A 15050-nucleotide genomic window follows, 5' to 3' on the forward strand; every position below is an offset into this window, starting at 1 on the left:
ATTGTCAGTATTATTCAATACAGATAGTTTGTGGCCTGGTCCCAGGCTTTTGAACTCATCAGTGCTGAGGTCCATGATCGCATCTGGGAATAAAAAGGGATGGTCACACCTTACACCTTTTACAGAGTCAATGCATGTGCATGGATGGATGCTCTGCCAATGGTTAAAATGCATTCCCTATACACAGCAGAGATGCCACATGCAGATAATTGGAAGAAGCATGTAATAAACATCGACCTAGTTTCAATTATGAAAAGACATTGATTCTTACTAAAGTATAGCATCATCAATGTACAGATTATTTTCAGAGCCTAAAAACTGACAGTTAATAACGAGGATCAGTAAACTAAAAACAGCTGGAACCAATGAGGAATTTTATACTCACTTATCAGGAGTGATAAGCTGACGGTCTGTCTGCACCAGTAGTATTGTTAATTCCATCAAACTTGTCATGGCGGCTTCTCGTACCCTGTTGATAATTATAAAACTATAACTGGTACTGAGCTCCAAGAAATCTGTTCTTTACTTCAGACCAACCTAAAAGGTAATGGGTGATTTTTTTCAAATGTCCAAGTACGCGAATGACAATGCAAAAAACTCTAGCGGTGGACCACTAAGAGCTGACGCAGGCTCAAAAAGGTTAACAAAATGAGAACCCACCCAAATGTACACTTCTGACAGGTCATAGGAGGAAGGCCATTGAGGACCAAGATGAAGAGGAATTTCTTCATTCAGGGGATGGTGAATCTTTGGAATTTTCTACCCAATAGGTCTATGGAGACTCAGCCATTCAGTATGTTCAAGAGAGAGATCAGTTGGATTTCTAGTTATTAAAGATTAAGAGGGCTATGGGGATGGTACTGGAAAATGGTTCTGAGGTAGAAGATCAGCCATGATCTTGTTGAAAGGTGCAGCAGGCTTGAGGGACTGCGTGGCCCACTCCTGCTCCTATTTCCTATATTCCAACGTAATTTTCAAACTGCAGCGGGACAAGGGTTTCAAACTCAAGCATCTTTCACGTTGTAATAGCCTGCATGGGGCCTATGAGGTGGGAATCATCATCTTCCCATGGCCCTTGCGGAGTACGAGCTTCCTCCACCCAATTTCTACTAACCTCCGTATAAAAGGTCGGCCGGTAAGGAACCGACCAAAGAGGAACCCAGCAGGGATCTACCGGGTTGTGTATATCCTGCGCTATGAATATAAAACTATTTTCTTTATTTTACTGAGTGGGGACTCCCCATGTCCTTATTAAACTGACAACTCAGAGTAAACTGGCTTGCTGTTGACGCTGCAGCCTACTCAACTGAGCCACCTCCCCGATTGTCTGGACCGAGGTTTGGATTTACTTGATTCGCTATGTCTCTGTTTGGGCGGTTAGATGCATTTGAAGCTGGTGTTGAAGACAGAAACCAGGATGCGTTACTTCTTCTGGGTCTACAACAACACAGAGAAAGTGCTATATAGTCATACTGTTGATAGCCTACAGAGCGCATACATTTGAGGTGATTCGGAGTCTCACATACCCGGCAGCGTCAGATGCACAAACGTTCAACCAACTCATGGTAGAAAACGTAACCGTACCCCGACGGTAATCATTCAAAGATATCAGTTTAATACAAAGGAGAGGTCCCCCAATGAGTCGATCACCGAGTTTGTATCACAGCTACAGAAGATAGTCGGGTTTTGTGAGAATGGAACTGTTTTGTCTGATATATGCTATCCGATCGTTTGGTCTGCGGTATAAACAATATGGAAACACAGGACAGACTTTTGGGAGAAATCTCCCTGACCTTTCAGCGGGCACCGCAGATCTTCTTGTCCTGGGAAAGTGCAGAACGCAGCGTCCAAGAGATACAAAGGATGGAGGTGAACGTTTTGGGGTGTCAACCCTCACATGGTATCCCTGCAGTTTGGCCCAAATGCTGCAGAGACTCTGGCTTCAGGGCGAACGGCCGGCCACCGAGGCGTGCAACATTACTGGTCTCGGCTGAATGCGATTCCAGCCAGTGTGCAACATGCAGGCCGGCAGCAAGAAAGCTAGTGCTCCAGGTGCCCTGGCCGAGGTAGGCGTCAGCTCCGGGGCAGAACTTGCATCTGGATGACCCAAAGAGGCAGAGGATGAGCTGCAGCTCATCCTCTGCAGCTCATAGGGGCCACACGGGGCGCAGCTCAATGACCAATTGTCGGGGCTGAAAAGAATCCAACGTCCTATGGCTGCTCCTCCTTCTCATCGGTCGTCAAGGGGGTCTTCTGACATTGGGGTGGAGGGGGTGAGAAATGTAAGAGCCTGCACGAGGCCTACTGGGTGTGAATGATTTTCTTTCCCCGTGACTCTTTTGGAACACAAGCTCCTTCGCTATTAACCTCTGTATAAAAGGTCGGCCAGTAAAGCACTGACCAGAGAGGAACCCGATCGGGATCTATTGGGCTGTGTACATATTGTGCTGTGAATAAAAACTGATTTTCTTTATTTTACTCGGTGTGGACTCCCTGTGTCCTTATTAAACACGTATTAGACAAAATAAAAGTGTGCAAGATCAGGTAAAAAGAGGATACGAATTTTGAAGACACCAGAATTATTAGACTCGGAGGTCGACAGCACAGAAAAGCCCTTCAGCCCATTCTGTCTACACCGGGAAAAAAAACAACCACCAAAGTATTCTAATCCCATTTTACAGAACTTGGTCCATAGCCTTTTATGCTGTGGCATCGCAAGTGTACATCTAAATATTTCTTAAATGTTATGAGGGTGTCTGCCTTCACAACCCTTTCAGGCAGTGTGTTCCAGACTCCACCCACCCTCTGGGTGACAACATTTTTCCGCACATCCCTTCTAAACCTCCTGCTCCGACCTTAAATCAATGCCCTCCGGCCATTGATCCCTCCATCAAGGGGAAAGGTTTCTTCCTGTCTACTCTATCTATGCCCCTCATAATTTTATACATCTCAATTATGTCCACCTTCAGGCTCCTCTGCTCCAAAGAAAATAATCCAAGTCTATCCAATCTCTTTTCGTAACTAAAACTCTCCAGCACAGGCAACATCCTGGTAAATCTCCTCTGCACTTTCTAGTGCTATCACATGCCTGCTCTCACATGGATTTCAGAACAGTACCCAATACTCCAGCTGTGGCCTAACTAGCATTTTCTACAGTTCCAGCATTGCTTCCCTGCTCTTAACCTCTATGCCTTGACTAATAAAGGCAAGTATACCATATGTCTTCTTAACCACTTTATTCACCTGCCCTGCCACCTAAGGGGCCACTGTACATGCACACCAAGGCCCCTTTGATCCTCCATAATTTTGGAGGGAATGCTGTTCTAAGAGCATTTTTTATTCTTTTTTTTCTTTTTTAAAAATAAATTTAGAGTACCCTATTATTTTTTTCCAATTAAGGAGCAATTCAGTGTCCACCTCTCAGCACATCTTTGGGTTGTGGGGGTGAAACCCACACAGGACAGGGAGAATGTGCAAACTCAACACAGACAGTGACCCGGGGTCGGGGTTGAACCTGGGTCCTCAGCGCTGTTGGCAGCAGTGCTAACCACTGCGCTACCGTGCTGCCCTGGAAAACTTTTATTCTTTAAAATCCTTTTGGGTGCATTTTTCTTGAGAATGTACTTCGACCCCATCTATACTAAATTAAATTAGAAACCAGAGTATCACCTACTTGTCCTCACCAAGGGAAGCAGTAAACATGTAGTTAGCCTTCCTAATAGCGATTGAAAACTGGTTTACCAAGCTATCTTTCTAACCTGTTAATTCTAGTAAATTCATTTTTACGCCCACAGAATTATGAGAGAAAGACACAATTCAAAGAAAATAACAAATGCAGATAAACCTACGTAAACAAACTAAAGAAAACAATTCAGCTTTCGCAATTTACATTTTTGAGGAAGGCAGCGGCATTGTGGTAATGATTGACGCCTAAAGAGGAATCCAGAGGCTCAGGAGAATGCTCTGAAGACACAGGTTCAAATCCTACCATGGCAGCTGGAGGAGTTTAAATTCAATTTATAAATCTGGAACTAGGGACTTCCGGTGGTGGCTATGAGGGAGTAAGTCGCACATTTAGTGGCTCTCGCTCCGGAATGACTTTAAGACCTTTTTCCCTGACTTTTTTGAACTTTTGAGCGCTGGAGCGAAAAGCAATAGCACTCTAGATCTGAATCCATACAGAGTGGACTTAAGGAGCAGAAGGGAGCGAAAACAGGCGAAGAAGGGGCTGAACAAAGGTGGTGTGGAAGCTCAAGTGGGACGAAAGATGGCCGATGAACGGACCACGGAAAGGATGGTCCAGGCAGCATTGAACAACATGCTGCAGGTCATGAAAGAGAGCTTCGCAGCACTGAAGTAGGATAATTTGGAACCGCTCCAGAAAGCGGTGGAGAGACTTGACCAGAGGCTGGATGCTCAGGATAAGAAGATCCAGGCACTGGCGAAGACAGTGGAAGAGCAGGCGGATTTCCAAACGGTAGCGGACGTGGAAATTAGTAAGTTGAAGGAGCAGCAAGCAAGGCTGATGGACAAGCTGGAGGACCTGGAAAACAGGTCTCGCCGGCAGAATCTGAGAATCATTGGGCTCCCGGAGGGGGCCGAGGGAGTGGATGCCACGGCATATGTGGCAGACATGCTGCAGAAGCTGGTGGGGGATGATTTCTTCCCGCATCCGTTGGAGCTGGATAGGGCAGTGCAGGCGAGGCAGCCACGAGGGGGGGGGGGGGGGGGCCCGGGCGATGGTGGTCAGGCTCCATAGGTTCGTGGACAAGGAGCGGGTTCTACAGTGGGCCAAGAGCACGAGGAGCTGCTCATGGAACAACAGTGTCCTGCGCATCTACCAGGATCTGAGCCAGGAGGTGGCCAGAAGGAGGGCAGCCTACAGACAAATTAAAGAGATTCTGTTTAAAAAGAAGGTCAAGTTTGGGCTATTCTTCCCGGCGTGGCTTTGGGTCACATACCGGGAACAGCAACATTATTTTGACGACCCGGAGGAAGCGATAGATTTCGCTAAGGGGCATGGACTGGTGCCGAACTGAGGGCCCATGGACTCAAGTTAGAGTGTACTAAGGGATGTCTGCAGTTGTTCACAGATTGCCTTTCATGTCAGCGATGTCGTTCGGCATGCTCTTTTATTTGAAATTGGGGGTGTTCTTGTGTTTGTGTATGCCTGTTTGAAAGTTTTAAAGTTAAAGCCAAAGTGATAGTTAAAGTTTAAGTTTAAGTTGCTGGGTGCTGGGGGGCTGTTCGGGTTCTCTTTGCTTTTTTTTTGCTCTTCTGGGAATGCTGCTTTGTTCTTTGTTTGTTTTCTCTCTGTCTTGGTCCCAGAGCGATTGCTCGAACAGGGCTGTTCTGGGGAGGTGGTGTTGATGGACGGGGGGAGCGGGGGGACAATAGGTGTGAGACATGGTGGCGCCGGAGTTGAGAGCCACCAGGCTAGCTGCTTTGAGCTAGTCAACGGGAGCGAGGTGTGGGGTGTGTATACAGCCAGTATATGGCAGGGGTTAGGTTACAAGGGGTTGTTGTTGGGGGGGGGGGGGGGGGGGGGGATGATCTGCTGACGAGGGAGGGAACTGAACCAGGTTACAGGGAAGAGGTCGGGGGTGGGAGCTGCCAAGAGGCGGACCAGGGGAGGCGCGGCACGGGCAGGGGGTGGACCCAAGAAGGGGGATGGCTGATCGGCGTGGGGGAGGGGGCAGGTTGCCCTCCAGCCATGCTGATCATCTGGAATGATAGAGGATTAAACGGGCCGGTCAAGAGGACATGTGTGTTCGCGCACTTACGGGCTCTGAAGGCGGATGTAATGTTACTGCAGGAGACACATCTGAAAGTGGCGGACCAGATTAGATTACGGAAGGGCTGGGTTAGCCAGGTCTTCCATTCAGGGTTTGACACCAAGACCAGAGGGGTCGCGATCATGATTAACAAACGGGTTAAGTTTGAGGCGGACAGCACAGTTGCGGATGGGGGTGGTAGATTTCCTATGGTTCGGGGCAAGCTTGAGGGGGTGAAGGTGGTCCTAGTGAATGTTTACGCTCCAAACTGGAATGATTTAGATTTCATCAAAAGGCTGCTGAGGAAAATCCCCGACTTGGATTCGCACAAGTTGATTATGGGTGGGGACTTTAATACAGTCCTCGACCCCGACCGGTCGTGCTCCAGAACGGGCAGGGTCCCGGCAATTGCAAGAGAACTGAGAGGGTTCATGGAACAAATGGGTGGGGGGGGGTGGACCCCTGGAGAATCAGCCGGCCGACGGGGAAGGAGTTCTCGTTCTATTCACATGTTCACAAGGTTTATTCTCGTATTGACTTCTTTATTATGAGTAGGGACTTTTTGGAGGGGGTGAGGGATACTGAATACTCAGCGATCACTATTTCGGACCATGCTCCACATTGGATCGACCTGCTGGTCGGCAAAGAAAGTTATCAGCGCCCACAATGGAGGTTCGAGGTGGGATTGTTGGCAGAGGAGAGGGTGTGTGAGAGAGTGGGGAAATGCATGCAGGACTACCTGTAGGTCAACAATACAGGGGAAGTCTCAGCAGCGGTGCTCTGGGAGCCGCTGAAGGCGGTGGTGAGAGGGGAACTGATCTCAATCCGAGCCCATAGGGACAGAACGGATAGGGTAGAGATGGACAGACTGGTGCAGGAGATGACACGGACGGATAGGGAATATGCGGACTCCCCGAGGGCAGAGCTACTTAGGGAACGACGGAGACTGCAGGCGGAGCTGGGAGCGCTATCCACTGGGAAGGCCGTAGAGCAACTCGGAAAGGCCAGGGGCTCGGTGTACGCGTATGGGGAGAAAGCCAGCAGAATGCTTGTGCAGCAACTTAGGAAGAGGGAGGCGGCCAGGGAGATAGGGGCAGTAGTGGACGGGGCAGGGAACCGGGTAGGAGACCCAGCAGGACTGAACAGGGTATTCAGGGATTTTTACAGTAAGCTGTATACCTCGGAACCCCCCACGGGGCCGGAGGGCATGAGGCGCTTCTTAGATGGGCTGACATTCCCAAAGGTGGGCAGGGGGATGGTAAAGGGGCTTGGGGGCCCCGATTAGAGCTGAAGAAGTAATGGGGGGCCTGAAGGCCATGCAGTTGGGTAAAGCCCCGGGGCTGGATGGGTATCCAGTGGAGTTCTACAAAAGGTTTGCGAGTATACTGGGGCCGGTGCTGGTTAGGGTGTTTAACGAGGCGAGGGACAATGGGGTGTTACCCCCGGCGATGTCGCAAGCCACCATCTCGCTGATATTAAAACGGGATAAGGATCTGGAGGTCTGTGGGTCCAATAGGCCAATCTCCCTGATTAATGTAGACGCTAAACTGCTGGCCAAGATCCTGGCATCCAGAATCGAAGACTGAGGACCAAACGGGGTTTGTTAAGGGCAGGCAGCTGGTCGCCAATCTAAGAAGGCTACTCAATGTGATTATGATGCTCCCGGAGGGCAGAGAGGTGGAGGTAGTGCTGGCAATGGATGCCGAAAAGGCTTTTGACCGGGTGGAGTGGGACTATTTATGGGAGGCGCTGGGAAGGTTTGGGTTTGGAGAGGGCTGTGTGGACTGGGTTAAACTGTTATATGAGGCCCCAGAGGCTAGTGTAAGGACGAACAGGACGACATCTGAGTATTTTAGACTACACCGCGGGACAAGACAGGGATGCCCCCTCTCTCCACTGCTGTTTGCGTTGGCCATAGAACCGCTGGCAATTGCTCCGAGAGCGGCAAGGGGATGGAAGGGAATGGTCAGGGGGCGGGAAAGAACACAAGGTCTCGCTCTATGTGGACGACCTGCCTTTGTATGTGTCCGATCTAGCGGCAGGGATGGACGGGATTATGGAAATCCGAGGGGAGTTTGGCCGGTTTTAGGGCTACAAGTTGAACATGGCAAAAAGTGAGATGTTTGTGGTGCAGGCGAGGGGTCAGGAGAATAGGCTGAGGGAGCTACCATTTAGGCTGGTTGGGGAAAGTTTTAAGTATCTAGGGATACAAGTGGCACGCGACTAGGGTAAGATGCATAGGTTGAACTTGTCCAGGCTGGTGGAGCAAATGAGGAGTGAGTTTCGGAGGTGGGATGCACTCCCGCTGTCACTAGCAGGGAGAGTACAGACGGTGAAGATGACGATCCTCCCGAGATTCCTGTTTATTTTTCAGTGTCTCCCTATTTTCATTCGGTAGTTCTTTAAAAGAATCAATAAAATCATCCTGGGATTTGTTTGGGCGGGGAAGTCCCCGCGGGTAAAGAGGGGGATGCTGGAACGGAACCGTAGCGAGGGGGGGCTCGCTTTGCCGAACCTCAGCAACTACTACTGAGCGGCTAACATAGCCATGATAAGGAAATGGATGGTGGGTACGGGGTCGGTTTGGGAGCGGGTGGAGGCTGCTTCGTGCAGGGGCACCAGTTTGACATCCCTGGTCACGGCTCCCCTGCCGTTCCCGCCAGCCAGGTACTCCACCAGCCCTGTAGTGGTGGCGGCTTTGCGGATCTGGGGCCAATGGAGGAGGCATGCGGGGGAAGTGGGAGCGTCGGTCTGGTCCCCAATATGTGACAACCACCAATTTGTCCCGGGGAAGATGGATGGCGGGTTTCGAGCGTGGCGGAGGGTGGGGGTGGGAAGGATGGGCGACTTGTTCCTGGAAGGGAGCTTCGCGAACATGAGGGCGCTGGAGGAGAAGTTCGGGCTGGCGAGGGGGAATGACTTTCGGTACTTGCAGGTGCGGGATTTCGTACGTAGACAGGTCCCGTCCTTTCCACGCCTTCCACCAAGGGGGATCCAGGACAGGGCAATTTCCAGGAGTGAGGTAGGAGAGGGGAGTGTCTCAGATATTTATAAGGAGCTTATGGGAGCGGAGGACACAGGGACCGAGGAACTGAAACTTAAGTGGGAGGAGGAGTTTGGTGGGGAGTTGGAGGGAGGCGTATGGGCAGACTCTCTGAGGAGGGTAAATACAACCGCAACATGTGCCAGGCTCGGTCTGATTCAGTTCAAGGTGGTTCACCGGGCCCACATGACGGTGGCCCGGATGAGCAAATTCTTTGGGCTGGAGGACAAGTGTGCTAGATATGGGGGAGGACCAGCGAACCATGTCCACATGTTCTGGGCATGTCCAAAACTCAGGGGATACTGGCAGGGATTTGCGGACGTCATATCCCGGGTACTGAAAACAAGGGTGGCGAAGAGTCCAGAGGTGGCGATTTTTGGGGTGTCGAAAGACCCAGGAGTACAGGAGGGGATAGAGGCCGACGTTGTGGCCTTTGCATCCCTGACAGCCCGGCGACAAATACTGGTGGCCTGGAGGGACTCAAAGCCCCCAAAGACCGAAGTATGGCTGTTGGACATGGCAAGCTTTCTCGGCTTGGAAAGAAATCAAGTTCGCCTTATGGGGATCACTATCGGGGTTCGCCCGGAGGTGGCAACCATTCATCGACTTCTTCGTGGGGAACTAATCGTCAGCAGGGGGGGGGGGTAGAATAGTGTAGAGTAGGGGGGAAGAATAGGCGGGTCTATTTGCGAGAGTGGTACTGTTATTTGCACAATGTTTTTTGTAATTGGTATCTGCACATTAATGCATATTGTTACTGTTTACAATGCCAAAAATACCTAAATAAAATTGTCTGTTAAAAAAATAAATTAAAAAAATAAATAAATCTGGAACTAAAAGCTTATCTCAGTAATGGTGAACAAGGAATCATTGTCAATTGTCACAGAAAACCCCCCTTTAGGGGAAGAAATCTGCCATCCTTACCTGATCTGGCCGACATGTGACCCCTAGTCCAAAGCAATGTGGGTGATTATTTTTTTTTAAAAATATTTCTTTATTCTCCTTTTTCGCATTTTCTCCCCAATTTACACCCAACTGCCCTTTGAAATGACCCAACAAGAGCCTCAGTTGTATCATGCCATAACAGGAAAGTGAAAAAGGAATGAAACCGAACAGACCACCGGCATTAACCCAACACCAGAAATGCCAATGACACATCCTGCCTTGTCAACCTTGCAAAAGCCCTCCTTATCAATATCTCAGGACTTGTGCTCAAAGTCGGACTTGTGCTAAAAGTGGAAGTGCTGCCCCACATACTAGTCAACCAACAGTCTGACTCACAAAATCATGCCTTGCAGACAATGTCCCAGATACCTCCATTGCCATGGCTGGATATATCCTGTCCCACAGGTAGGATAGACCCACCAGAGATAAGCGGTACAGTGGTTTAATAGAGGGAGGTTCCCTGGGGTTCCTCAACATTGATTCCAGATCTGATGCAGTCTTGTGCATCAGGCTGAAAATGGACAAAGAAATCTACTGCTGATTACCACCTAAGGCTCCCAACTCAGTTAATGAATCAGGATTCTTCTGCGTTGAACATCAATTGGAAGAAGCATGGAGGGTGGAAAAAGCACAGGATATATTCTGGGTAGGGATTTCAATGCTCATCACCAAGAGTGGCTCGACAGTACCACTACTGACCGTGCGGGCCCAGTTCTAAAAGACATAGCTTTAATCTGGGTCTTTATTGGATGGTGAAGAAACCAATAAGGCAAAAACATACTTGTGCTCTTTCTCACCAATCTACCTGTCGCAAATACATCTCAATGGCAATATTGGTAGGTGTGACCACCACACAGTCCTTCTGGAGACAAAGTCCCATCTTCACATTATGGATGCCCTCCCTCATGTTGTCTGGTGCTAAATGGGATAGATATTGAACACATCTAGCACCTCAAAACCGGGCAACCCTGAGCCCCTGTGGGCCATCAGCAGCAGCAGAATTATATTCAACCACAGTCTGTAATCTTATGGTCTGCATATTCCCCACTCTGCCAATACCATCATGCTGAAGGATCAATCCTGGTTCAATAAAGAGTATGCATGCAAGTAGAAGACCTAAAATGGAGGTGTCAACGTGGCAAAGCTATGACACAGGACTACTTGCATGCCAGAGTAGAAGCAGCCTGCGAAAGACAGAGCTAAGTGATCCTACTATGGGCCAGAGTTTACAGAACACCAAAGTATATCATGGAGTTCACCTGACCCACAACTTAAAATAGATTTTGGTTATGGGGAGCACAAGTGCCCACTTTACAGGCGTGATGCAACAGAGAGCTCAAGTATGTTTAAAACAAAGCATTCTATGAATCCAGTTAACATTTTACAAACACACAGTAAGCAGTTTATGAACTACCAATCCTGATACTTTCCCAAATACAATATTCTATAGGTAACCCTTAATAATGTCCCAAACAACATCCATAAGTTAAATCCTTTTTAAAAATAGACAGCAGATTTAAATGCTCTACAGAAACAGGTATTACTTTGAAATCATCACTGATAAGCAGACATTCAGCTTGTAGAGAGAGATCATTATACAGCTGCTTGCGTTGAATGCAGCTCTCCGATTCTGAAACCAAAACCGAAAAACACACTGCACATGCCAGCTCAAAACCAAAGTGAAAGACAGACAGCCCAGCTCCACACACACACTGACATCACTGCAGCTATTTGATAAACACTCATTTCTTAAAGGTACATCCACCTGACAATCCCACAATTAAGACACAAAAGGAGGCAGTTGTTGGAGGTCATCATCTCAATCCCGAGGCATCACTGCAGTTTGTACCCTGACAAACTACCAAAATCCCTCAGGATCGGCAGAACCTCCCCATCCCCTCCACAGGATCCGAAATGTACAGGAGCAAATCATCCGCGTATAGCGAGACCCGATGTTCCACCACCCCCCTGAACCAGACCCCACCAGTTCCTCGAGGCTCTCAACACCATAGCTAGAGCTTCTACAGCTAGGGCAAATAGTAAAAGGGAGAGGGGACACCCCTGCCTCGTTCCCCAATGAAGCTCAAAGTACCCCGGCCTCAGCCGATTTGTACATACACATGCTACAGGCGCCTGGTACAACAATTTAACCCAGCCAATAATGCCTTCACCAAACCCAAACCTCCCCAGCGTTTCCCACAGGCACTCCCACTCCACCTGGTCAAAGGCTTTCTCTGCGTCCATCGCTGTTACCACCTCCGCCTCCCCTCCCTCTGAGGGCATCATAATAACATTCAAAAGTCTCCAGACATTAGTATCGAGTTGTCTGCCTTCAACAAACCCAGTCGAGTCTTCCTCTATCACCCTGGGACGCAATCCTTAATTCCTGTGGCCAGAATCTTAGCTAGCAATTTGGCATCCACGTTTAAAAGCGAAATCGGCCTGTATGACCCGCAATGTTCCGGGTCCTTACCTCGTTTAAGAATGAGTGAGATCAAGGCCTGTGACATTGTTGGGGGGAGGGTTCCTTTCTCTCTAGCCTCATTGAAGGTCCTCATCAAGAGTGGGCTCAATATTTTGGAAAATTTCTTATAGAATTCTACCTGGTAACCGTCCGGCCCCGGGGCTGTACCTGATTGCATGCCTTCCATACCCTTGATGTGGAGATGCCGGCGTTGGACTGGGGTGAGCACAGTAAGAAGTCTTACAACACCAGGTTAAAGTCCAACAGGTTTGATTCAAACATGAGCTTTCGGAGCGCAGCTCCTTCCTTAGATTCACCTGAGGAAGGAGCTGCGCTCCTAAAGCTCGTGTTTGAATCAAACCTGTTGGACTTTAACCTGGTGTTGTAAGACTTCTTACTGTGCTCATCCCAGTCCAACGCCGGCATCTCCACATCATGGCTACCATCGACACCGCAAACTGCCGGCTCAAAGTGGAGAGGATCTCCAGGAAGATTGCGCATATAGACACTGACATTAAGCTTCCATACCCTTGACAACCTCCTCCAATTCAACCGGGGCCCCCTGCCCCTCCATCAGGTCCTCTTCCACCTTTGGATACCTCAACTGGTCCAAAAATTGCCTCATCCCTTCCGCTCCCGTCAGAGGCTCCGACTCGTATAGTTTACTATAGAACTCCTTTAAGACTCCGTTCACCCCCCCTGGATCGAAGGCCATGTTACCCTCCTGATTCTTTACTCCCCCGATTTCCCTGGCCGCCTCCCTCTTTCGCAGTTGCTGTGCCAGCATTCTACTCACTTTCTACCCGTGCTCATAGACTGAACCCTTGCCTTCCTCAGCTGTGCTACCGCTTTCCCTGTGGTCAGCAGTTCAATCTCCGTCTGCAGACTCCGCCGCTCCCTCAGTGGCCCCGCCTTGGGGGCCTCCGCGTATCTCATGTCCTCTCGGAGTATCTCCTCCACCAGTCTCTCCCTCTCCGCTCTTTCTCTCTTTTCCCTATGGATCGAATTGAGATGAGCTCCCCAGTGACAACTGCCTTCAGAGCCTCCCAGACATCTGCTACCTCACCCGTATCGTTTGTTTCCAGGTAATCCTGGATGTTCCTGCTAATCCGCCCGCAAACCTCTTTGTCCGCCAGCAAACCTCTTTGTCCGCCAGCAGCCCCACATGCAGTGTCCAGAAAGGGCGCTGCCCTCTCTCCTCACTAAGCCACAGGTCCACCCAGTGCGGGGCATGGTCCGAGACTGTGATTGTTGAATAATCTGTCCCCATCACCTTTGGGATTAACGCCCTGCTCAAGAAAAGTCTATGCGGGAATAAACCTTACGAGCGTGGGAGAAAAAAAAGAGAACTCCTTCGCTCTCGGCTGCGCGAACCTCCAGGATCCACCCACCATCTGCTCCATAAAACCCTTCAGTTCCTTAGCCACTTCCAGTCGCTTCCCTGTCCTGGACTTCGACCGTCCAGCTCGGGGTCAATGGCTGTGTTAAAGTCTCCCCCCATGATCAGGTTGTGTGACTCTAAGTCCGGGATTTTGCCTAGCATTCGTCTCATAAATTCCACATCATCCCAAATCGGAGCATAGACATTCACAAACACCGCCCGGACCCCCTCCCACTTTTCACTCACCATTATATACCTGCTTCCCCTTATCTGCCACACTTTTCCCAGCCTCGAATGCCACATCCTTACTGATCAGAATTGCTACCCCCCTGGTCTTCGAATCCAGTCCTGAATGGAATACCTGGCCTACCCATCCCTTTCTTAATCTCGTATGATCTGCGAGCTTTAAATGTGTCTCCTGAAGTATTGCTACATTGCCTTTAACCCCTTTAGATGTGCGAACACGCGCGCTCTTTTGACCGGCCCATTCAAACCCCTCACATTCCACGTGATCAGCCTGGACGGGGGGCTAATCCCCCCCCCCCCCCCCCCCCCCCCCCCCAGCCGCCGATTAGCCATCGCCCTTTCTTGGCCAACCTCGAGCCCGCACCCTTCGCTTCCTCGAGCGCCCTCACAGGGAGCCACCGCCCCCGCCCCTCAATTGGTAGCCCAATATTTATACCTCCACTGTCAGCAAAGCAGCATCCCCCCAACCCCCCCCCCCCCCGCCAACAGCCCCATAACCCAAAACCCCCTGCTAAGCACCAGCTGAGTTTGCTCACCCCCCACTACGCTCCCGAGAGTCAGCTCACCCATGCTGACCCTGGCAGCTCCTGGCCCTGGCGCCGATCAGAGTGTCGCCTCATTATCTGGACCCCTCTCCCCACATGAATAAAACAATTAAACTACCTCTCCAGCCCCAGCGAGTAAACAGTAATACAAAACGAAAAATAAACAGAAGACACCAACATTGCCCCGTGAGGTGTAGCACCCAAATTTCAACCCCTTGCTGAAGAGGGCCACCTTCACCAGGTTGAATCCAGCACGCCTCTTGGCCAGCTCCGCACCCAGGTCCTGGTAGATGCATATCACACTGTTCTTCCACCTGCTGCTCTGTTCTTTTTTTGCCCACCGCAAGACAAGTTCCTTGTCCGAGAAGCGATGAACTCGCACCACCATGGCCCTCGGCAGCTCATTCGCCTTGGGCTTCCTTGCGAGAGCTCTGTGCGCCCCGGCCAGCTCTGGGGGTTGAGGGAATACCCCCGTCCCTATCAGCGTCTCCAGCGCCTTGGGCACAAATGCTCCCGCATCCAACCCCTCCACACCTTCGGGCAGGCCCACAATTCTCAAGTTCTGTCTCCTGGACCTGTTGTCTAGGTCCTCCAGCCTCTCCTGCCACTTCTTGCGGAGGTCATCCTGAGCCTCCACCTTAAGGGTCAATAC

At 50.1% G+C, this 15050-nt stretch overlaps 1 protein-coding gene across 1 annotated transcript in view; it reads right to left on the reverse strand.

Moving 5' to 3' along the window:
• Positions 1 to 15050, reverse strand: part of tbcd (tubulin folding cofactor D) — a 345114-nt gene that overhangs the window by 57047 nt on the left and 273017 nt on the right. Inside the window, exon 30 of the mRNA XM_038777737.1 lies at positions 386 to 469. Coding sequence (XP_038633665.1) covers positions 386 to 469 — 84 coding nt within the window. The remainder of the gene's footprint in view (positions 1 to 385; positions 470 to 15050) is intronic.

This window comes from Scyliorhinus canicula, chromosome 18, assembly GCF_902713615.1.
Source record: "Scyliorhinus canicula chromosome 18, sScyCan1.1, whole genome shotgun sequence".
Taxonomy (NCBI): domain Eukaryota; kingdom Metazoa; phylum Chordata; class Chondrichthyes; order Carcharhiniformes; family Scyliorhinidae; genus Scyliorhinus; species Scyliorhinus canicula.